General features: G+C 47.5%; 1 protein-coding gene across 7 annotated transcripts; it reads right to left on the minus strand.

The window, feature by feature from the left end:
- Positions 1-43: 43 nt before the first annotated feature.
- Positions 44-19,792, minus strand: PHC1 (polyhomeotic homolog 1). 7 transcript variants are annotated; one of them, XM_024992028.2, is made up of 15 exons: positions 19,504-19,792; positions 16,526-16,683; positions 15,271-15,381; positions 14,095-14,175; positions 13,367-13,516; positions 12,314-12,445; positions 7,900-8,395; positions 5,459-6,228; positions 4,768-4,915; positions 4,308-4,519; positions 3,444-3,558; positions 2,648-2,756; positions 2,296-2,446; positions 1,624-1,855; positions 44-1,016 (listed from the first exon to the last, which is right to left on the minus strand). In XM_024992028.2, exons 2-15 carry the CDS (start codon positions 16,637-16,639, stop codon positions 862-864), a joined length of 2,976 nt encoding a protein of 991 aa, XP_024847796.1. In that variant the 5' UTR covers positions 16,640-16,683; positions 19,504-19,792; the 3' UTR covers positions 44-861. The 7 variants fall into 7 exon arrangements, with proteins under 7 accessions (XP_024847796.1, XP_005207129.1, XP_024847797.1 ...); XM_005207072.5 differs by having other exon boundaries at positions 12,314-12,469; XM_024992029.2 differs by lacking the exon at positions 19,504-19,792 and adding an exon at positions 17,424-19,348 and having other exon boundaries at positions 12,314-12,469.
- Between the last annotated feature and the right edge of the window lie 1,631 nt (positions 19,793-21,423).

Raw genomic sequence — 21,423 nt, forward strand, 5'->3', positions numbered from 1 at the left:
GCCAGTAGCTACACTGGAATGATGAATTAAGAGACAACCGAGACCAATTTTCATCCTTTTACTGAGGAGGAAAAAAAATATTTAATATTTTTGTTGTATAAGGAATAGCGCTCAAGGCAGGTCCTTCTACTCCTGACCTCAGCCCCACGCGCTCCTGCTTTATAAAGCTATAGGACAGAGCAGAGTTGGAATGGAAAGAAAAGTAGAGTAGAAGACAACAAATTGGAAGGGAGCAGGGGGGTGCAAAAAGAATGACGACAGCCACATATGTACCCAATACTTTTAGTTTCTGCAGCAAATCAGAATGATGGCAACCCAGTCCCTACACTGGCCAGTGAGGATGCAGGAGAAAATACCCAACACTAAGGGAGTGACAACAGGAGTCTGGGCCACAGCTACAGTCGGGAGGAGCCGGAGGGAAGAGGGAGGACCAGGTTTTCCTACTTGTGTCACACAAGCCCCGCCACCACTGCCGAGGCACACCTACAGTCCACCCATTTTCTTGTCTCACCACACTGTACATTCCTCCTCCTCCTCCTGGAGAATTCAGACCCTGGCTAGACACTCCACTCCGGGATAAGGCTGAGCAGTCCTAGTTCTCTAGACTGCCTCTTTCACAAAGATTGGATTAGGGTAGGTGAGAATTGAGAAGATTTAAAAAATAAAACCCAGAGAAACGTCAAAGCTGCCACCATGTAGCACCAGCGACCAGTTCTTGCACGGTTCTTCCCTGTCTCGGTGATCCCCTCCTGCAGAAGACAGCACAGCTCTGTCTTCCTCATGGAGTCTCTGCTGGCACCAGGTTATAACCTGGACGGTGGGGAGTGTCTGCCTTAGGCTGGTTTGTGCAAGAGGGCCACCTTAGGTCTCCTTGAGGACATTTATCTTAGCACAGATCTTGAGGGCAGGACCCAGCTTGATGTTCATGGCACTCATGAGATGTTCCTCTTTAAGTAATAAGAGGGCCTGTCCATCGATCTCCTGGGAACGAAACTCTTCTGCAATCTCTTGGCAGCCTAGGAGGAAACGGTGGGGTATGTATGAGAAGCTACATGGTAGCACCAAAAGTACTTGTCCTAAATCCAGTGATACAGTGGCCCAAGATGTCAAGATATGGAAGCAAAATGAAACCAGAGCAACTAGCTATTTTTTTAAAAAAAGAGCCAAGATAAAAGAACTAAGGTGTTCCACCAACTAAGCTGTTCAACTCAGATAACTTGAGGAAGGGAAAGGAGAGAGCAAAATACAGTGTTTTCTTTGACACTGCCAAGAAAATCAGCGTTCATGCCATCTCTAAGGGCCCAAAATTCAGACAAAATAGCGAGAAGGGTAGGATGGTTTTCCTTTCTGGAGAAAACTATCCCTTGTCAAGTGCGTGCGTGTATACATGCTCAGTCCCATCTGACCCCATGGACCATAGCCCACCAGGCTCCTCTGTCCACGGGATTCTCCAGGCAAGAACAGTGGAGTACATTGCCATTTCCTTCTCTGGGGGACCTTCATCATACCATACTTAGGCCTCTACATTTCCATCTACAAAGCCCTGTGGGATGGCCTCAAAAAAACCATAGGAAAACAAAGCAATACAGATGACCCAGGTTCTGGCAGACAGGCCCTTGATACCTTGTAGAGAAGCAATGAACTCATAGACTTCCTCTACGCTCCAGCGGCTAGGATTACTGGATAGGAACACAGGGTTGATGCCATGTAATTCTGGGGTGGGTGGAGCTGTGTTGGGATTCCCCAGATCACGTTCTCCATGCCCTGCTCTCACGGATAAAGGCCCAGGAGATGTTGGAGAGAGTGCTTCATCGTAACTGGAATTATCTGAACCCCGGCTAGAGTCCTCTTGACCCTACAGGAAAAACAATGAGATCATAAGTGTCATGAGATCTCCCTCTCTCCCCCCATCCTAGGTTTGAGGCACAGAGGAAAAACTAATCCCAGCACAAGTAAAGTACTCTGTACTTCATATGCAAATGCCCCAAGTCACTAGTCTGCTCTCAAGTGCCTTTCAAGTGTGAACTGTGTCCCTCTCTTGGTTCCCTTCTTCTGCCAACAACTCCCCTAGATTTTCCCTCCTCTAACAAGAGGTAAGGATTAACAGAAACAACAGGTAAATCAGATGAGAAGAGACAAAAAGATAAGGATTTCGGAATCTGGAGCGATGTGATCCATGTGAAACCAGAGTTCTGGTCTCACACTTTTTTTTTCCCAGGGGAAACGAGCTGCTCTGCGGGGGAGAGAAGGAAACAGGCCCGGTTTGCAGCATCGCGCCCCACAATGATGGCTTACTCGGTGGCGCTTGCCCTGGATCTTGGCACGGGCGATGTCCGAGGAGCTGCGGCGGGGTCCGCGCCTGCGAACACGGGCATAGTTGGCTTCCTGAAATTCTTTCATTTTTTTCCTCTTCAGCCGGAATTGGTGGCTACAGCTCACATTATACCTGTGGGTCAGGGAACATACACGAGGTCAGGGGTGCTGCTATGCAAGACCACCTTGCTCCTCTGCTCTACATGTGAACTAGGATTTTAGGGGCCAATTTGGAGAAGAGAATGAAGGTGAAGGAGACGTTAGCTCTGGGTCTCGAGCGGATCCTGGGGAAGGGGTGTCCGAGGGAGGAGGGCGAGACGGGAGCCTACTGTACCTCTTAGCACAAGTCATGGAGCAGAATCTCTTGGAGCCGCGGAATTGCTCGGCGGGGGCGTACTTCCCACAGTACTCGCACTTGAGGAGGTTTGCCTTCTTATCTAGCTCTGAAAACAAGGCAGCGCTGCAGGGCTGCATGGGTTCCTGCTGCCGCTCAGGCCACCCTCAGGCCCAGCACTGGACTCTAATTACTCTCAGCGTTCCCCTCAAAGACCTACTCAGCCTAACTGAGAATCCCGAAAACAAAGTTCAAAATCCAAAACCATAAAGACCTGTCCCTCAAGACATCACAGTCTTCCTAACCTTAAGCCAGATGATCTCCATTTTAAATGACTAATTTCTTCATAATTCGTAGTCTCAGATTTGACTGCACTTTTCCACAGGAGAGAGGAACTAATTACTAATGCCTGGAAAGATATGAGATTTCTCCCTCCCCACCCCACCTCCCCACACACACAGACACAGAAGTTTTCAAAAGCAGGAGAGGGGAAATGTAAACAAGACTCCTTAACATATATCACAGAATCTAAAATAAGGAGAACTGGAAATTAAGAAACAGCCTATTTCATATTATCCTTTGAAAAATATATCCTTATAGTAAATAATCCAACAGATCAGCTTGATAAAATTCCCCTTAACCCTATGGGAACAACTTCTGTGTGATTCTAGGTATACTGATGTAGATGGACTTCACATAATTCCCACTTGAAAGAGCTAATTGCTATTTTACGCTAAGTCCTCAAACACATCTCCATCAGCCTCATTCCTAGATGGGTCTCTAAATGAATACTCACCAGCAGATGGGCTGTCCCCACCCAAGGGACCACCCGACTGATTCTCATTCAGTCCTGTGGTGAGGCCAGTCTGCAGGGGCTTCTCAGACTCTTTCAATAACTGAGAACAGCCCACCTGTTCCAGAAAAAGGTGAGTTATATTAGCCTAACTCCTTTCTATAGCTTTCCCCACCACTTCTCACCACCATGTCTTTGCCTCGATCTCAGAGTTAATGGCAAAGTCACGCAGACAGAACCATTTTCAATATAGCAATCTAGAGTCTCTAACTGGCTTTTTTCAGATTAGCTGCTGGAGAAGGGCCTCCTACCCCAGCTCCCTATCTTGTCCTTTTCCTTCCTAAACTGCAGGGAACACACTTGGAAGCAAGAGACCTGTGTTCTAAGTCCTGCTTCTGCAACTCATGGTATCCAGAAAAGTCTCTCAACTTCTCCACCACAATTTTCTTCACTATGAAACAACCTAATTAGAGACTTCCCTGGTGGTCTAGTGGTTGAGACTCCAAGCTCCCAATGCAGGGGGCCCGGGTTAGTACCTGGTCAGGGAACTAGGATCCCAAATGCTGTACAATGCCCGAATGCTATACAAAGGGGCCCAAAAACAAACAAATAAAAAACAACCATGACAGCCTTAAAGGTCACTTTTTTCCTTTGCTTCTCCTCTCCCCACTATTTTCAGTTCCTGGTCTACATAGTCTTTCTTCTTCTTTTCCCTTCCTTCTTCATAGCTAATCCTACAAACAACAGAACTGAACCGTTCTCTAATAATTAAATAGTTCTGAGCCTTCTGAGTCTCTGGAGTTTGAAAAGACAGCCCAACAGACCAAGTCCCCATGTGAAAGCCCCACCTTCTGGCCCTGCCCTCACCGGGAAAGGCTCTGCTCCTTCCTGGATAACGAAGCCTTCAATGATGTGAGTGAGGATCTGGGGCTTCACAATGGCCTGGGGGGGCTTGGAGTCACCCATCTGTCTGGACACCATGGCCAGCGAAGGAGGGGGCGCTGATGGGGCAGGAGCCAAAGCTACAATGTCACTGCTCAGGGTGTTAGTGTTCGCGCTGGTCACTGGCTCAGCTTTCTCTAGAAAATAAACACGAGATTAAGGAACAGGGAGGGGATGACCTAAATGATCCAATGATGAGCCAAGCCAGCCTGATCGTCCACAGTAGCACATCTTCCTCTTTGATCAATCATCCTGGCTTCCCTGTGTCCAGCTCTCCACCAAGTTCAGGCCCACATTCTAATGAATCAGACTAAACTCTTAACTCACTCAGAGCTTTCCTCTCATTTCTGTGCACTCGGCAGTCCTGCAGAAGTCCATTCCTCACCTCCAAGACCACCCTTCTCCTCCATGGCCTTTGGGCTCTCTACCACTGGCGATGTCTTCGCGGGAATCATTGAACTCAGTGTGGAGACATCATCTCGCTCCTCCTCAGACTCAGCCTTGCGCTTTACAGCCAGTGTCTGGGGTTTGCCCTATAAAGTGAAGAACAGGAAGGAAAACAAGATTTATGAGCAAAGGATAATGATGAAACGCAATTACTCCCATACTGTCCAAGAAAATTGTCTTAGTTCTAGATTCCCCAGTGTGTGTATATCCCATGGTACAGTAAAATTTCTGGTCATTCCCAACAAGTGTAATTTCTACATCAAGACAAAAGAACATACAACATCATTTAGTCCTGACCTAGACCTGGAGACCCGGCTTCATCACAGCCCAACTGAGAATTGCTGTTTCTTTAAAGACTGATTTTGGTGGTTAAAGCTGTATCTTAATATAACTTAGTATAGATCCAAAAATACAGAATTTCATGTAGGAGTACGACATTCAGGTATTATATACGTTGATGTCTCTTATGAAAGACTGAATACATGCCAGGATCTTAACCTTCCATTAAAACTCTCTCTTACAAAAGAAGCACTAATATCCTAACCTCCTCAACCCTTTATTCCCTTCCGAAATTAAGCTCAGGTCCCCCTGAGGATGACGTGTGCTCACAATCATGGGGCAACACTCACCGGCAGGTGCACAGACTGCATGTAGAAGGCGGCAGGGACCTGCGCGACCACCGGTGAGGAGGTGGTCGCCCCTCCCTTCACCACATGCGCCGTCCCCTGCACAGGGGCCAGGGTCATCCCTGAGGCCAACGTGGGTGGGCACTCCTGCAGCGCACCGGGGGCCTGGGATGAAGGCGGCGAGGAGGCCAAGTGGGCCTGGCCTGGCGGCACTGTGCCTGGCATCCCCCGGGAAGTGGGGACTGCAGCTGCCAGCTGGGCCAGCCCCAAAGCCTGGGCCTGGGCTGTACCTGGCTGCCGGGTGCCCACCACCTGCACAGGGATGTGGGGTGGGGGCTGCTGGGCGGCAGACATCTTGGCAGCCCCTAGCTGAGGGGGCTTGAGGGGGGCTGCCGGCGGTTTGGACTGGATGGGAATAGGGGGCTTGGGGGCGGGGTCCGGCGGCAGGGACAGCGGTGAAGACTGCAGCATGGGCTGGACGACCAGGGTCTGGGCTGGCTGCTGGGATGGGGACGGCGGGACCGGCTGGGTCGGGGGACCCGGCGGAGGCTGCGGGGCAGTGAGGGTGGTGGCCTGCTGTTGCTGCTGCTGCTGCTGCTGCTGCTGGGCCAGCTGGAGGTGCGTGGCTGTGTGCAGAAGCTGGGACTGGCGGTGCGGGAACTGCTGCTGGTGGTGGATGGCGATCTGCTGCTGGATCACCACCTGCTTCTGCTGGAGGTGGATCTGCTGCTGCTGCTGAATCAGGGAGTGGGGCTGGATCTGCGTGTAGGTGGCTGCGGGAACGAGCCCCCAGAGACACAAAAGGAAGGGAGAGCAGACATGAGCAACATCATCAAAGGCGCCAGTCAAAGCAGCTTTCCAAGGTGAACCTAGTTGTAGACTCAAACTACGAATGGAAAGCGAGCTGGAGGGGCCTGACAGGCCACCTGGTTTACACTCTTTCTTCTGAGTCAGACGTTACCAACCATCTCCAGCCTTAAAGATGTCAGGCAAAGACCACCTTTGCTCAAGCATGTAACAGTCCTCACTAATTTCCTGCATTTATCTAACTCTTTTTTCTCTTTTTTTGCTTTATTTAAATCCTATTACTTGGCACTCAGCAAGGACAATGGCAAGCCCAATCTAATCTTCATGGTTAGATTCTTCTCCTCAAGCGCCAAGTCCACATTTCATTCGTTTTTACATGCCTAGAACCCAGCCCAGGTCCTGATACACAAGAAACACTTAACAGTCACTGAAAGAATAAATATCCACAGAGGTAAAGCTACCAACATCTTCCCATGATTGCCTCGGGTCTCCACGATTCATCAGTTTAGGTCACCACCCATGAGAAGTTTTAAGAGTCAGCCGCTGTGGGCTTGGACTTGACCCAGTTCCCTCCACTGTAAACTGGAGATGGGATCTCCCCTGCTTCACACCCTACCAGAGTGCCCAGAAACTATATGTGACATGAAAGCACTTTGATATTACAAGTGCCATAGTTTGTAAAGTGCCATACTAGGTGTTAGGAAAACAAATGATAAGTAACTCTTAAATATGGGGAGTACATTACTCAAATATACAACACTTAAAGTACTAGAAACAAGGAAGCAAAATAAACACTACCAGATAGGGTATCCACATCTAACTCTATCCACAGCCTGAAAGCAAGCACTACCCTGGGTTATCACTATTATTTATTCTTTTTAATCCTTACCATCAATACAGATGATCACAAGTTGGACTGTATTAAAGCAGGGCTCTATTCCCTCACCCTAAGTACTCGAAGGCACACAGTCTTTGCTCTACACTGCCAACTGACCAACAGTAAATGTGTGAGGAAGAGAACTCATCCCTTACGATAAATTGCAAGCTCCATGTGCAGAAGAGTCTGTTTTTCAATGATGTATTCCAGTACCCTCCCTAGAACACAGCAAGCTATTCAAAAAGAACTGAGTGGGAACTTCCCCAGTGGTCTAGTAGTTAAGATTCCACCTTCCAATGCAGGGAACAGGGGTCTGATCGATCCCACATGCTTGGGACAATTAAGACTGTGCACCACAACTACAGAGAAGCCTGTGCACAGCAATGAAGAACCAAATGCTACAATGAAGACTGAAGCACTTAGTTACGTGCTACAACTAAGACTCAGAACAACCAAATTTTAAAAAAAGAAAGAAAAGACCCTAGTGAATGAAAGGGTAAAGGGAGTAAATTGAAGAAGTCAGGACCTAAGAAGGAGAGGACAAGGCAACTTGTAAACTGACTGCTGCCTGGCAGAAACAGACAAGATCCCTCTCTGCTACCTGTCATCCTGTCTCCTGGACTAATACAAACAAGGCTGATGTGATTCTTTCCTTTCACTATTTCAGGACCAAAACGAGCAAGAAGGGCAAAGACACGGACCCTGAAGACTTCAAGCTAGCCCCGAGGGAATAAGAACATTATGGGAAGAGACAGAGTACCTGAGCTAATGAGGGTCTGGCTGGGAGCAGGAGTGGCGGTCCGGGTGAGATTCATGCCCACGTTCTGCTGACCAGTTCCGTCTGCTTCTGCTTTCTTGGCTGCTGCGCTTTCTGCTTCTGTCTGGCTGCCCTGACTCACGGTCACTGCCTGGGCTGCAGGCAAGGGCTGCACCACTCCAGTGCCCTTCCTGGGGCAGCTCCCACCACCACCCATTCCTGAGGAAGGTAACTGCCCCAAGCCCCCAGGAGCCTGGCCGCCTCCTCCAGGACCCATGGACCCTGGGATGCTAGTCCCACTGCCTCCACCAGCTTGACTGAGGTTGAGGGACTGGCCTGAGGCCCCAGAGGAAGCCTGAGCCACCGCAAGGGCCTGGCTAGAGGCCTGGGAGAGGCTGGAGACAGGGGAGGCCCCAGGAGGGATGGCCTTCTGGGCAGAGCCTTGCATTTGGGGTCCTTGGGCAGAGGCCTGCTGGTTCCTGACGGCCAAGTTCTGCACCTGAAAGATAGGAAGCAAAAGGCAGATTGAGAAACTTGGGGAGCAAGGGCACTAAAGTGAAAGACTACCATGACTGAGTCAGAAGCAGTGACGACAGCTACAGATATTCCACGGCCCCCTCAGCTGTACCCTCACCTGTACACACAGAGAAGGTCTTCCCAGAGAGGGGCTCTCAAGTCATATCTGATTCTCAGTCTCCTTCATTCTCTACAAAATCTGTCATCAAGTTCAGTTATTTTATTCCTTCAAGATGTCTCAGACTTTCCCTTTCTTCCCCATTCATTCAACATCTACCAACTACTGCACTGGATACTGGGAATGCAGAGATGAAAGACACAAGCCCCTGCTTTTAATGAGTACTTTCTACTCGAGAAGACAAGAAAACCAAGTTACACCATGCACAGATATGCACCCAGTGCTAGGGGAGTGCAGAGGAGGAAGAGTAGTAACTCAGACAAAGCGCATGAGGGAAGACATGCTAACACAGGCGATGTCTGAGCTGAGAACCAACAGGGTTTGAAGACACAGGTAACAACAATGCAAGACCACTGAGCCAAGAAAGAGCACCGTGTTTTTGGAAATGATAAATATTTCATTATGTTTGGGGAAGGCTGGAGGGAGTGGCAAGAAATGAAGCTATGCAGGTAGGCTGAGGCTAGAAAGAGGCCAGATCTTGAAGGGCTTGGAATGTTAAAATGAGAAATTCCCAGCACCGAGCACAGTGCCTGACAGACCACAAGTGGTCCAGTGTATCAACGGAGAGAAGGGATGACAAGCTCTTAATGAATCACAGGAAGCCACTGAAGAATACTCATCAGAAAGACCACGATCAACTCTATTGTCAAAACCATTCTTTGAGCACAGCCACTCTGGAAAACAGTTTGGCATTTTGTCCTGAAGTTGAAATATTCACACATGCTCTAACCCAGGAGTCCCACAAGAGAAGTGCTCACTGTAGACAATGGGAGGCATGTGTAAGAATGGTCACAGCAGCACGAGTCATCCTAACAAAAGCCTAAAAACCAACCAAATGGCCACCATCAGAAGAGAGGATGAATGAACTCTAGTATATTCACACAGTGGAATATTACATGGAAATCAAAACAAAGTACAATGACATGCAACAATACAGATGGATTTTGACAATAAGTCATTTAATGAAGGTATTCCCCAAAGGATTATATACAAGGTAAGTACCTTATAGATTTAAATACAAATTTATATTTTTTATATATATATATCCACATGGTATCTGGAACTTGCTTCTAAATAATCCACAGATGAAGGGAAAGGGCCTGGAGAAATTGACCACATGTCAATAAATGCTTAAGTTGGATGATTAAGCACATACAGATTCATATTTCTTTGTTTTTATAAATGTTTGAAATGTTCCATATTAAAAAGAACATTTTAGAAATATAGTAAAGGCAGTAAAGCTATGTACAAAAAGGGTTTCAGGGAAGGATGAATCAGAATGAATGTCACCATGGATGAGTAGGGGCAGGCAGTGGAGCTCCATCTGGAGCTGGGGCTGGCTTATTACATGATTAAAACTTACAGAGTAAATGTTTTAAAAAGTGGACCATGAATGAACCATTGATGAGAGGATGCCACGAGTCAAGGATTATTATGATTCATCAAATTCTGTAGGCCAGAGGTACAATTAAAAATGTTAGGGGAGTTTGTGAGAGAATGGATATATGTATGTGAATGGCTGAGTCCCTCTGCTGCTCACCTGAAATTATCACAACAAATGTTAATAAGCTGTACTCCGATACAAAATATAAAGTTTTTTTTAAAAAGTAACAATGTATATCTTCTTATTAAAAAAACTTATCCTGATAGTAATATGGGAGAGGATTAGAGACAGAAGCAAATAAGGCTGAAATTAAGAGGCCAGTTAGGAAACTAGTAGAGTAATTCAGGTGAAAAATAAAAAGAACCCGAATTCAGACAATAGTAAAGTAGAGAAATAACAGCTTTTGAGAGAGATTTACAAAAATCATCAGGACTGGGTACTGGGCCACGTACATATTACCTGGCAATTACGAAGATTCTTCTCATCAGCTTCCTTCCCGTCATGGCTATTTAAAACTTTCCTCCTCTCCCTGCCTCTGAACCACTTCCTCTTTCCCCTCTCACTGTTCACTCCCACAGAGATGATACCACCACCTCTGGTCCCACCGCGAAACCTGGCCCTGTACCTCCGTCAGCCCCCATCGTTCTCCCCTCACCCCGGCCACCTTCTCTCCTTCCTCCTATCAAAGGCTCACTAGGCTCAGGATCTCATTCCCTCCTCCTCAATTCTTTCCTGTCCCTTCATTCACCTCTCCTCTGCTGGCTCCCTCCCACCGGCAAGCCTGAACCCCCTCCCCAAGCCCAGCTTCACCCTCCTCTCCTGTTCCTACATTCAAGGCTGAGGAATGTCGCCTGTGTGATCACAAAGAGAACCAAACTCTTAAACACTCACTGTGTCCAGGCACTGTTCAAACACTCAGACACATCAACTCACTGAGTCCTCACAACATACCCTGGGACAAGTATTTTATAACGGCTATTTAATAGACAAAGAAATTGTGGCAAGAAGATGTTGGGCCATTTGCAGGGGTCACAGTAAGTCAGAGTTGGAACTGACCCTAACGAAGATTTACACTTTCAACCACTACTCTGTCCATCCACAGACCAACACACAAACATCTGATGAACAGATGTTTAAGTGAAAGAACTGCTATGGAAGCAGGTTCTACCTCATCCTGACGCCACCACTACTGCTGTAGTCTAAACCAAAGGCTGTATCTGTAACTGACCCCAACAGTTTCTCAGCAGGTTCCCTCATTTCTCTTCCTTCTCCAGGCACAGGCTCCGAAATCAGTCTTTCTCAAGTAGTTTCCTGACTCTCTTAATCTGCTGCTCAAGTCAGCAGTGCCACTCCTACCTACAAAGTCACGTGGCTTTCAGATTTGTCCTTAACGATGCCCTTTCCTGCCACAAGCTTATTGTCTCCACTTTATTCACTCATCTTCAACTCACAGTCACATATCTGAGTAGTCAGGCTTTGACACATGCTATTCTCTCTCTCTAGTGTTCATGCTACTCCAAATCAAATGCCACCCATCCTTTCAGAACCTGCTCAAGTTTACTGAAATGGAAAGCTCAGTGTTCACTTGCTGACTGATAAAAACTAAAAGAATGAAATAAGTACCATGAGACCCTAGTTTGTATGCCATGCAAAAGAAGCTAAAACACTGCTCTCTCTATATATATATTTTTGTTTGAGATAAGGCACAGAAAACACACTGGTGAGGAAGATTATACTGGGAACACCTTTGAGTGAAACAGACTGCTAAAGGTTGAAAGCTATAGTAACTCATAGAGAAGAAATCAAGTGTTCTGCCAGCAACTCAGCTTGATGTCTGTCTTACCAGAATTCCCTCCACCACCCCTTATCTTCCAGAGAGTACTGCAAGGACAAGGAACTAGGACTTTCTGAATAAAACAGCTATGGAGAGCTAAAAGGAGGGCAGGGACACCGGTCCTATATTAAGAATAAAGCTTCCCTGGATAAGGGGAGTTTGGAGGGAAAATGGATACACATACACGTATGGCTGAGTCCCTCTGCCGTCCACCTGAAATTACCACACCATTATCAGCTATACTCTAATATAAAATAAAAAGTTTTTTTTTAAAAAAAGGAGGTGGCTTCCCATATCCCCAGGGCTGTTTTCAGTTAAGCCTACTTCCCTTCCTAATTCAAATAACTAAAAAGGTGTAAGGGATTCAAGTTCTACAGAAATTGAGGGTGGGGTAGGGGGAAGAATTCTGAAAAGTTGTAATGGGGTGGAAGGGTGATCCCTGGTCCAAGGCCACTCCATTCGCCCTCCCCAGGGCCCGTCCGCAGGTCAAGTGGTCACCACTGACCTGATCAGCATCTGTGTGGACTCCAGGAGACTGAGCAGATGGCGCCTCCTGCTGGACTGCAGCCACTGCCCCGTTAGGCATCAGGATGAGTTGGGAGGCTAGAGGCACATTCCGGCCCAGGGTCCGGTTTACCTGCAATAGGTTTCCCAGCTGTGGCTGGCAAGGAGAGGATGAAGAGCAGAGGAAACAGAACAAGAGAAAGGGGAGAGAGACAGAAGAAACGGAAGGGAAGGACCACAAGACAAAATAAACAGAAGATACGAAACCGCTAGGCCCTGCCCCTTTCCACACCAACCCAGGAGACCCTCATCCTCCACGTGTGATGAATCGTCCGAAGAAAACCTGGAACGTGTATAAACTATACACTGACAACAAAGAATCAAACATCAAAAAGGCTGAGACAATGAGTTGGGAACAAGGGTTTATATATACTAAGCAGACAGGCCAAGAGGTAACACTTAGGATTTGTGCAAGTGAGCCATGGCTTTAAAGATTAGACTATATCTGGTGCAAATTTCTTTAAAACTGAGGTGAAATCTTCTAACTTAGGATCTCAATTGTTTGTAAGCTACCTGTGAACACTGAGCGTCACATCTAGAGGTAAGTCAGGCATAGGAAGCAGATCCGCTTGTCCTAAAACATCTGGGTAACCATGATGACACGGACTTCCCTTGTGGGTCAGCTGGTAAAGAATCCGCCTGCAGTGCGGGAGACCTGGGTTTGATCCCTGGGTTGGGAAGATCCCCTGGAGAAGGGAAAGGCTACCCACTCCAGTATTCTGGCCTGGAGAATTCCATGGACTGTATAGCCCATGGGATCACTAAAAGTTGGATACAACTGAGCAACTTTCACTTTCAACCATGATGACATAAAACAGCTTTCACTCTGGGAAATTCCCTGATGGTCCAGTGGTTAAGACTTGAGCCTGGGTTCAATCCCTAGTTGGGGAACTAACATCCCAAAAGGTGCACAGTGCAGCCAGAAAAAAAAAGGCTTTCACTCAACAAGTCAGAGAACAATTATGTCCCTGGGACAATGGTGGCTGTGGCTTACCCGTAGATACATCTGGGCCTGGGACTGGTTGAGGGGTGGGGAGGTGGTGTTCCCCAGTAGCACAGACTGGGTCAAAGTGGTAGCACTGGGAGAGCTCACACTCTGGGACCGGCTGATGAGCTGGGCAGCCGATGTGGTGGCCAGATTGATCTGTGTGGTACAGAAGGGAACCAGGACTAAGGATGGGGGAAGAGACACAAGGAAATACACATGACTGACAAACTCAGAGTGACACCAGCAAAAGCAGAGTATCTCACTTTCACAGAGTCAGGAGGAAATGAACACCTTACCATCCACACCTGTTATCCTGGCCTCTAAAGGCTATCAGCAAAGTACAGAAACCAGGCCCTAATCACCAGTGTAAGAGCTGAGGAGCAAAGGACGAAATGGAATAGATTCTACTTCTCAGTCAAGAATCCAACGATTAGCCTTTGGGACCCTTTGATTCCTCCTGCCCAGGATTTTCTTCCTCCTTAAGACACCTCTACAGATCCATGCTGGTTACTCTCCCTTTTACTGATATTCTCTACGCACGATCAGTAAATACCATCAATGGTGAAATAAACACTCTCAGATCAATGGCACAAAGTATTGGGTTGGCCAAAAAGTGTACTCAGGTTTCCTGAAATATCTTACAGAAAAATCTGAATGTTGGCAAACCCAAGAATTTAACTGAAAGACACAGACCCAGGGAGGAAAGCCCCTCGGTGGGGACAGGCAGTACTCACGGAGGCCTGGGTGGTGGTGGTCTGCTGCTGTGCAGTGCTGGTGTTTGGGGAGCTGGCCTGCCGACTGGCAGCAATTGTAGCCTGTTAGAGGGCAAAGACGACAAGAGAGAACAGAGACAACGAAGGCAAAGGCTCTGAATCTTCCAGGAACAAATCACAGGCACAAAATATAACTGAGATTTCAGGTAAGAGCAGTGAGCCTCTACTGTGGAGCAAGGACAAGTATGTTCACTATGTCAATCACCCTCATATTACTGCGTATGCTAACCCCACGACTCCCACATAACCCGCCCTGAGCAGTTGGCAGCCCTTGCTCTTTCTCCTGCTTTCTTTTAGCTGGAAGAACCTTTGGTCAGGTCACATCAGAAGTCACTGCTACGTCCAGCCCAGAGCTGCCTGATCAATACAAATGTAAGGTGAGCCACCTATATCATTTTCTAATATGAACTTTTTCAAAGAGTAAAAAGAAACAGGAGAAGTAAACTTTAAAAATTTACTTTATTTAAGCTGATCTGTCTCATTTTAACACATACCAACATAAACGAACTTCTGAGCTTTTTCGAACTAAAAAGTCTCTGAAATCCAAAATCTTCTCCCATATCTCCATCTGGACTAGCTGCATTTGTTGGGTTTTTTTTTTTTTTTAAGGAGACGGATTTTCTAAAATATTTGGCTGGGTCCCGTCTTAGTTGCGGTACTCATAGTCCTCATTGCGTCCCGTGGGATCTTTCATTGCAGCCCAGACTCTCTCGTGGTGGCGTGTGGTATCAGTAAACTACAGCATGGGCTTAGCTGCTGCAAGGCGTATGATATCTTACTTCCCTGACCAGGGGTTGAACCCTCGTCTCTTGCACTACAAGGCAGATTCTCAACCACTAGACCACCAGGGAAGTCCTAGAGACTAGCTGTATTTTAAGTGCTCAACAGCTGCCTGTGGCTAACGGCTACTACACTGGACAGTGCAGGGCTAGCACACAGCCGTGCTACCTCTAAAAGACAGTTCTCCCACGGTTCTTACTGTGAGCCCACACGCTGAGGTCCACTCATCCTCCTGCAAAAGGACAGGAGGCACGGGACACTGTTCCCAGCCTGGCTCAGCGGCGGGTGTGGTGTGTTCCGACCCACCTGTACTGCCTTTCCCCTCCCTCCTGGGCCAGCTGGCTGCTGACCTCTCACCTGCTGGACGGCAGCCAGGCTATGCAGCTGGGCATTGCTGAGCTGCTGCTGGAGCATGAACTGGTGGAAATACTGAGCCGCGTTGGGCTGACGCTGCAGTGCCTGCAGAGCCTAGGGAGAAACAGAAGGGAATCATTCCACTTGGGATGAACCACTCCTAACACCTATACTGTGGAAATCACTGGGATCCTGGGAAAGGGACACATGGGGAAGAGAGAAACAAAGGAAAAGATAGGTATCTGGTTAGCCTGTCAACATCTGATATGTCCATTTTTATATTAGAACCAGTGAGTTCATGTAGTCCTTAAAAAGTAGGGACACAATTAATTGAAAAATACAGCAGTATAATCTCACATGAACTTGTATTTCCCAAAATGGAATCTGGAAATATCTGATATAACAACGAATTAGGACTAAACTGGCTGAAAATAAATGGAATGTTGATTAATGTAAAGAGAAGAAAATAAAAGACCATATTCTAGGGACACAGTAAAGGTGATAGAGCCCTGCCTGTGTGCGTGCTCAGTCGTGTCCAACTCTTTTCGACCCCATGAATTACAACCTGCCAGGCTCCCCTGTCCATGGAATTCTCCAGGCAAGAATACTGGAGTGGGCTGCTATTTCCTTCTCCAGGGGATCAACCCAGGGATCAAACCCGCGTCTCTTGCATCTCCTGCACTGGAAGGCTGATTCTTTACCACTGAGCCACCTAGGAAGCCCGACAGGGCTCTAAAGGGTTGAAAATGATGAAAAATAAAATAAACAGTGACTATGAAAGTCTGTATCAGGTAAAATTTTCAAGTAACTGGAATTTTTAAACATCTACAGTATAATGCTAACAGGTGTTTATAAAGACAGTATCAGTAATTCAGTTTTGGTGTTAACTTCAAAGCCAAAACTACATTCCTTTTTTTTCTTTCCAGGAGCCGAAATAGTTGAGGTTCTTAACTTCCACTACCCAGGGTGATTTTCAAGAAAGACCCAAAAATAAAAACCTGACAATCCTTGAAGAGAAATGGTTAGTGAGATCTAGCAACATGAACTAAATGATATAAAAACCTTAAAGACTGATATCTCGTTCTGCCTGCTTGCTCAAACTGTTGTAAACCCCAAAGGTTCTCAGACCTGCAAGTGACCTTTGTCATCACCTGATCGTACTTGCCCAGTCTGCTGGAAAGAAACCAAGGGTGATTATCTTCCTGCATCCTTGCCCACCCCAAGCCAATGCTCACAGCCCCTCAGTGCTGAGCCTCACCTGCACAGCCTGCCGTTCATACAGTGACATTTGAGCGATCTGGGGCCGAGAGCTGCCCCCAGAGCCAGAACTCCCATTGGTGGAGTTGGAGTTCTGTTCACTCTCAGTCTCCATGATAGAGGTCCAGGGTCCCCACGGCTGGCACTCTGACTCCAGACCTAGATGGAAGAAGCAACGGGTTAAAATGTACACCTGATCTCCAGTGACTATTTCATGTTATTATTTATTCAAGTTACCTAAGAACCTTCCTTTTCTTCCAGAAGCCATGATTGCTCTGTTTTAATAATGATCAAATCTTCAATACACTTATAACCGTATCTTCCCCACCATCTTTTGAAACTAAGCGATGTCTCAAAAAACACAACTTTAACCTATTTCCTCCTGGCTGTCATTAAATAGAAAATGGCCTGAATGTAAGATGGTTCCTTATAAGAGTAAGGCTATTTTATATCCCCATCACACCTTTGAACAGTTTAAAATCATCCCATTTAAAACTTACTGTTTCCTCATTTTTATCTCACATGCAACATCACTATCAGCCTCACCTTAACAATGGCACCATGTACTGAGAAGTCACTGGGCGCCTCCTCTCACTGGGCTAGGCCTTCACCGCCATTATTTATCAGTGCTTTACGGTAAATATAATTATCTTCACTTTACAATTGTGGAAATGAGGTTTTCAGAGGTTAAGCAAGTAGTCCTAGTTAAGTATCAAATCTTTACACTAGGACACAGATCTTCAAACCAAAAACAATCTGTGGTTAAGGCCGTGTCACTCACTTCGAGTACCCATTGTCTTCATTTTATGGAGGAGGGGCTTATGGTACAGAAAGGACCAAAGCAACATAAAAAGTCATAAAACTGGGAGGCAGAAGAGCTAGACTATAGCCCATCTCACCCAAAGAGCTGCCTGGCTGGAGCTGGGGCTACTAGTAACACCTTGGCCATGGTACTTTATCTTCTTCCACCTCAGTTCCCCTGGATGCAGAGAATTCCCAAGTAAATATAACACATCATTGTAACAAATGACTTAAAGGTATTAAACATAGTAAAGACAGCAATCAAAGCTTCAAGAAAGTAAGATTCAATGTTTTCGCCCACTGAAGTAACCAGAATTTATCCTCTGGGGTCTACTCTAAAATTTGCAAAGAACACATGAAAACATTGCTAAGAACACAGCAAAGAAACAGATGAGAAGGAAGAAGAAACATGCCATCAAAGCAGCGTTAAATGACAATAAGTTTCTTTGGTTCTTTCTTTTCTTCGTCCCCTTCTTTTGCTATTTTTTCTCTACTTTTGAGGCATGGAGGAGCCATTGGAAATATCAGGTCAGCACAGCACAATTTGGTTTAGGAATGTAAACAACAAATCAGAATATCTGCTAAGGTGTGCCGATAGTTTCACTCAGGTGAATCCATTTTAATGATACCATCCAAAACAAAGAAACTAAATAAAATCAAACTGCTTGGCCTTGGAAATTAGAGTTGGGGAGATTTCTTATGGGTCCATTCCCAGTTATAATCTGATTGCATCCTTATCCTCCAAGAATTAGTTGTCCAGTAAGAGCAAATGTCATTGCAAACATGGATATAACCCATGAAGTATACAGGAGAAATCACACTGGCTTCAAGTCTAGCCTATCTTCACCCCACATCTTTTGCCAAAATATCAAAGCACTAAACAGATACAGACCCATGAATCCTCATTATCAGCATGCGGAGGAAAAAAAGTGGGTAAGCATTAGAGGCAGCACGGCATAGTTGTATAGAGGATGGGACCTAGTTCACTGGACTCAGAGGGAGGAGACCCCCTTTACTAGCTAGAGGAGACATGAATTCCCTTCGTAGATGAAAAGGCTAATAAACTATATGATCCCCATCTCCCCCCAAAATGGAAGTCTTAATAATTTTTCAGGTTGTGAAACAGAAAAGAGGTGGAAAGAGACCAGTTTAAAGTCTTAAACAAAACCAGGAGAAACTGTCATCAAAACCAGGATTCCTGGATCCCAGGCACATAAGTCTATTCATTTGTGCTCAGCTTCGGGGCTGTAAAATCAAATACAGAAAATGAAGACAACAGAAAGTCTGGGAGGCACAGTCAATTTAAATTTTCAGAATTTAACTGGAAGAGAAAGCATGAAAAGCTGAACCATAGAGGTCCCCTGAATCACGAAACTGGGGTCATCCTGAAATATAGTATTTGGGGGTTGTGGGGCTGGGCTGGAGTAGATCTTTGGCAAGGAGCTAGAGGAAGATAATGAAGTGGACCAGGTTCCGGGCCTCCTGAGCCAAGAGTTGGAGAAAATCAATTTCCCCAAGCATGAAACTCTTGCCTCCCAGGAAAGATGGGGCATAGATAGGAAGGGGGGAAGGAGAAGGGGGTGGGTTCGGGGGAGACTGTGCCACAGAAATCGAAGCCATCTGAAGAATAGGAGTAGACGCCCCCAGGGGTCCTTGTATCTAGAACCTTGATGAGAACGAGTTCCCAAGAGGAGTCAACCCCACCGGGAGAAGGGGGGCTCACGGAGCGGTGGTGCCAGGAGTGAACCGACCCCAAGTGAGCGGAGAAGTGTGCTTACTGATAGCGGGGAGACAGGCAGGAGGGAGACAGAAATCGAGGAACTGGGAGGCTGAGGGACCCAGGGGACCAGAAAAAAGCAGGGAGAGAACTAGACGGCACGCTTGGATGGGAAAGCCAAAGTCAGAGGAGGGAAAATGAATGAGAGAAGGAGCGGTCAGGAGCAACTAGGGTGACGGACGGACAGCAGTGAGCACAGCTCTCTGTGTGAAAATGAATAGAAGAGCGAGAGGCTCGGGCAGCAGAGCGAAGGACCGCAGGGCGAGCGCCAGAGGTAGGCAGGGAAAGACGCCGGGGGAGGTACCTGGGGCGTTCCACAGCCCGCGGCGGCTGCAGAAACATCCCCGCGCGGCCAAGCCCCCGGAGGTCCTGCCCCTGCCCCGCCGCGGCCGCCCGCTTACCTCCGCGCCTGGCTCCGCACCCGGGCGCTCCCGGGATAGGGGGTGGGGGGCGTCCACCTCACGTGCCGGGGTCCCCGGGCGCCGGGCCGGGTGGGGGGCGCGCTCGGCCTCCGCGGCGGGCTCCCCTCGCCTCCTCCCCTTCCTGGAGGGGCGGGGGCGCCGAGGGCGGGGTGGGAGGCGCCCGGCGCGGCCGCGGCTCCCCGCCCCTCCCGCCGCTCCGGGTGCGGGCCGGCCGCGGCTCCGCCAGGCCTCCGGGGCTCGCTCCGGGGCCTGTCACTTCCTGCCGGGCGGAGAGGGTGGGGGCGGCAGGCCGGGGGCTGTGGGCCCGGCTGGAGGAGGGGGCTGGCGGGGAGGTGCTTCCGGGGCAGCCGGACCCCTCCCCCGTCCCTCCCCCTCCCCTCCGTGGCCTCCCCCCTCCCTCCCGCGCGTCCCTCGTTTCCTGCCGGCGCCCGTTGCCATGACGACGCCGCTGCCGGGCCTCCGCGCTCTAGGCCTCGGGGTTTTTTTTCCCCCTCTCTCGCTCTTTCTCCTCTTTTTTTCCCTTCTTTCTCTCCGAGCGCTGCTCGTCGGTGGGAGGGAAGAAACCGAGAAAGTGGTGGCCTCTAGCGGGGGAAACTCACCTCTCAGAAAAGGAGAGGGAGATGGGAGAAGGGAGGGAAGTGACGTGAAGAAGAGAGAAAAAGAAGGTATTTTCTGGAGCTTCTGGGAATAAGGGATAGAAAGAAAGGATCAAAGGGACCAACAGGCTGAGCGGGAGAAAGCCAAGCAAGGACCCTAGAGAAACGGTAGACGGGGGAAGGAAATAAAGCCGAGGAAAGGAGAGAAAAGGACAGGAAAAAAAAAATTGAGGCAAAGGGGAGAGAATGTTGATGGTTTAATTCCGCACCCCTCACCTCCACTCGGAGAAGGCGGGAAAAGCTGTACGGCAAACAGTGAACCCGTTAGGAGTTGACATTCCTTCAAAAGCTTCCGCCTAATATAACTTGCTTTGAATAACGTGTTTAAGTCTGTTATTTCAGGGTTTGGTGTTCGTCTCTATTCTTAGATTTAAATGTGTATGTGAAAGAACGACAAAAACAAGGGAGAAGGCAGGAGTATAAAGAGAGTAGAACAATGGGGCTGTTTGGGAAGGCTAAACATTTGATGAAGCTGTGGCTTTTGTCACTTTTTTAAAAATCAGTTTTTAATTCTCTTAGCCTTTGAACACTCAACACATATTTCTAGAGCACCTACTAAGTGCAGTCCGGTTTTGGAGGCTTAAATTACATCAGAGCACAGAACAAAGATAACTCATTAACCTGTACGGATCGAGCCAGGGCTGCCTTGCGGATAAATAACGAAATTTATGCTATTTCTGATGTTATCATAGTTGAGTAGCTATTTTTTTTAACCTTCTATCTTTTCCTAATCACCGTTCTAGTCAGTTATTTTTCTGTCAACTAGCTCTTCATTCTCTCCTTTAAAAGCCAAGACGTGATTTATTTTTGTAAAGAAAATAGAAGTATTCTCTTTGTTTATAAATTAGATCTATTTAGATTTGCATTGAGAAGTGTGTTTGCGGGGGGGGGGGGGGGGGTGTGCTTAATTTGTGGTAGCCAGATTTATGTCAGAGAGAAATCTCAGCCAAGCTTCTAGAAACCAGTCAGACAAGTATGTGAGGGAAGAAAAAGGAGGGCAGCCAAAGGACTGGAAAAGCAAAGACATGAGGTGTGAGGAGGTGAAAGGCTATGTTGTCAGGATGGGTAACAGCTTTGGCTGAGGATGAATCGAAAAGATTCTGGCAAAGAACTGGTGGTAGAAACTAGGTAAAGCGTTAGTCATTTAATTCAAACCTAGATTTTTGGCATGCCTGAGAAGTTTAAAGGTCTCTTGCGGAGGCTTAGAATGAATAGATTGAGCCTAAGCTGAATTTCCTGGCAC

Source organism: Bos taurus, chromosome 5 (genome assembly GCF_002263795.3).
Source record: "Bos taurus isolate L1 Dominette 01449 registration number 42190680 breed Hereford chromosome 5, ARS-UCD2.0, whole genome shotgun sequence".
In the NCBI taxonomy this organism is placed as follows: domain Eukaryota; kingdom Metazoa; phylum Chordata; class Mammalia; order Artiodactyla; family Bovidae; genus Bos; species Bos taurus.

What these genes read in the sequence shown, in the direction of transcription:
- PHC1 (XM_005207072.5), bottom strand. Translation starts at nt 16,639, where the DNA reads ATGGAGACTGAGAGTGAACAGAACTCCAACTCCACCAATGGGAGTTCT. An exon ending in TCCACACAGATGCTGATCAG is followed by an intron (nt 8,396 to 12,313) that starts GTCAGTGGTGAC and finishes CCTATCTTTCAG; the next exon opens with GTGCAGAACTTGGCCGTCAG. An exon ending in GTTCATTGCTTCTCTACAAG is followed by an intron (nt 1,017 to 1,623) that starts GTATCAAGGGCC and finishes GTTTCCTCCTAG; the next exon opens with GCTGCCAAGAGATTGCAGAA.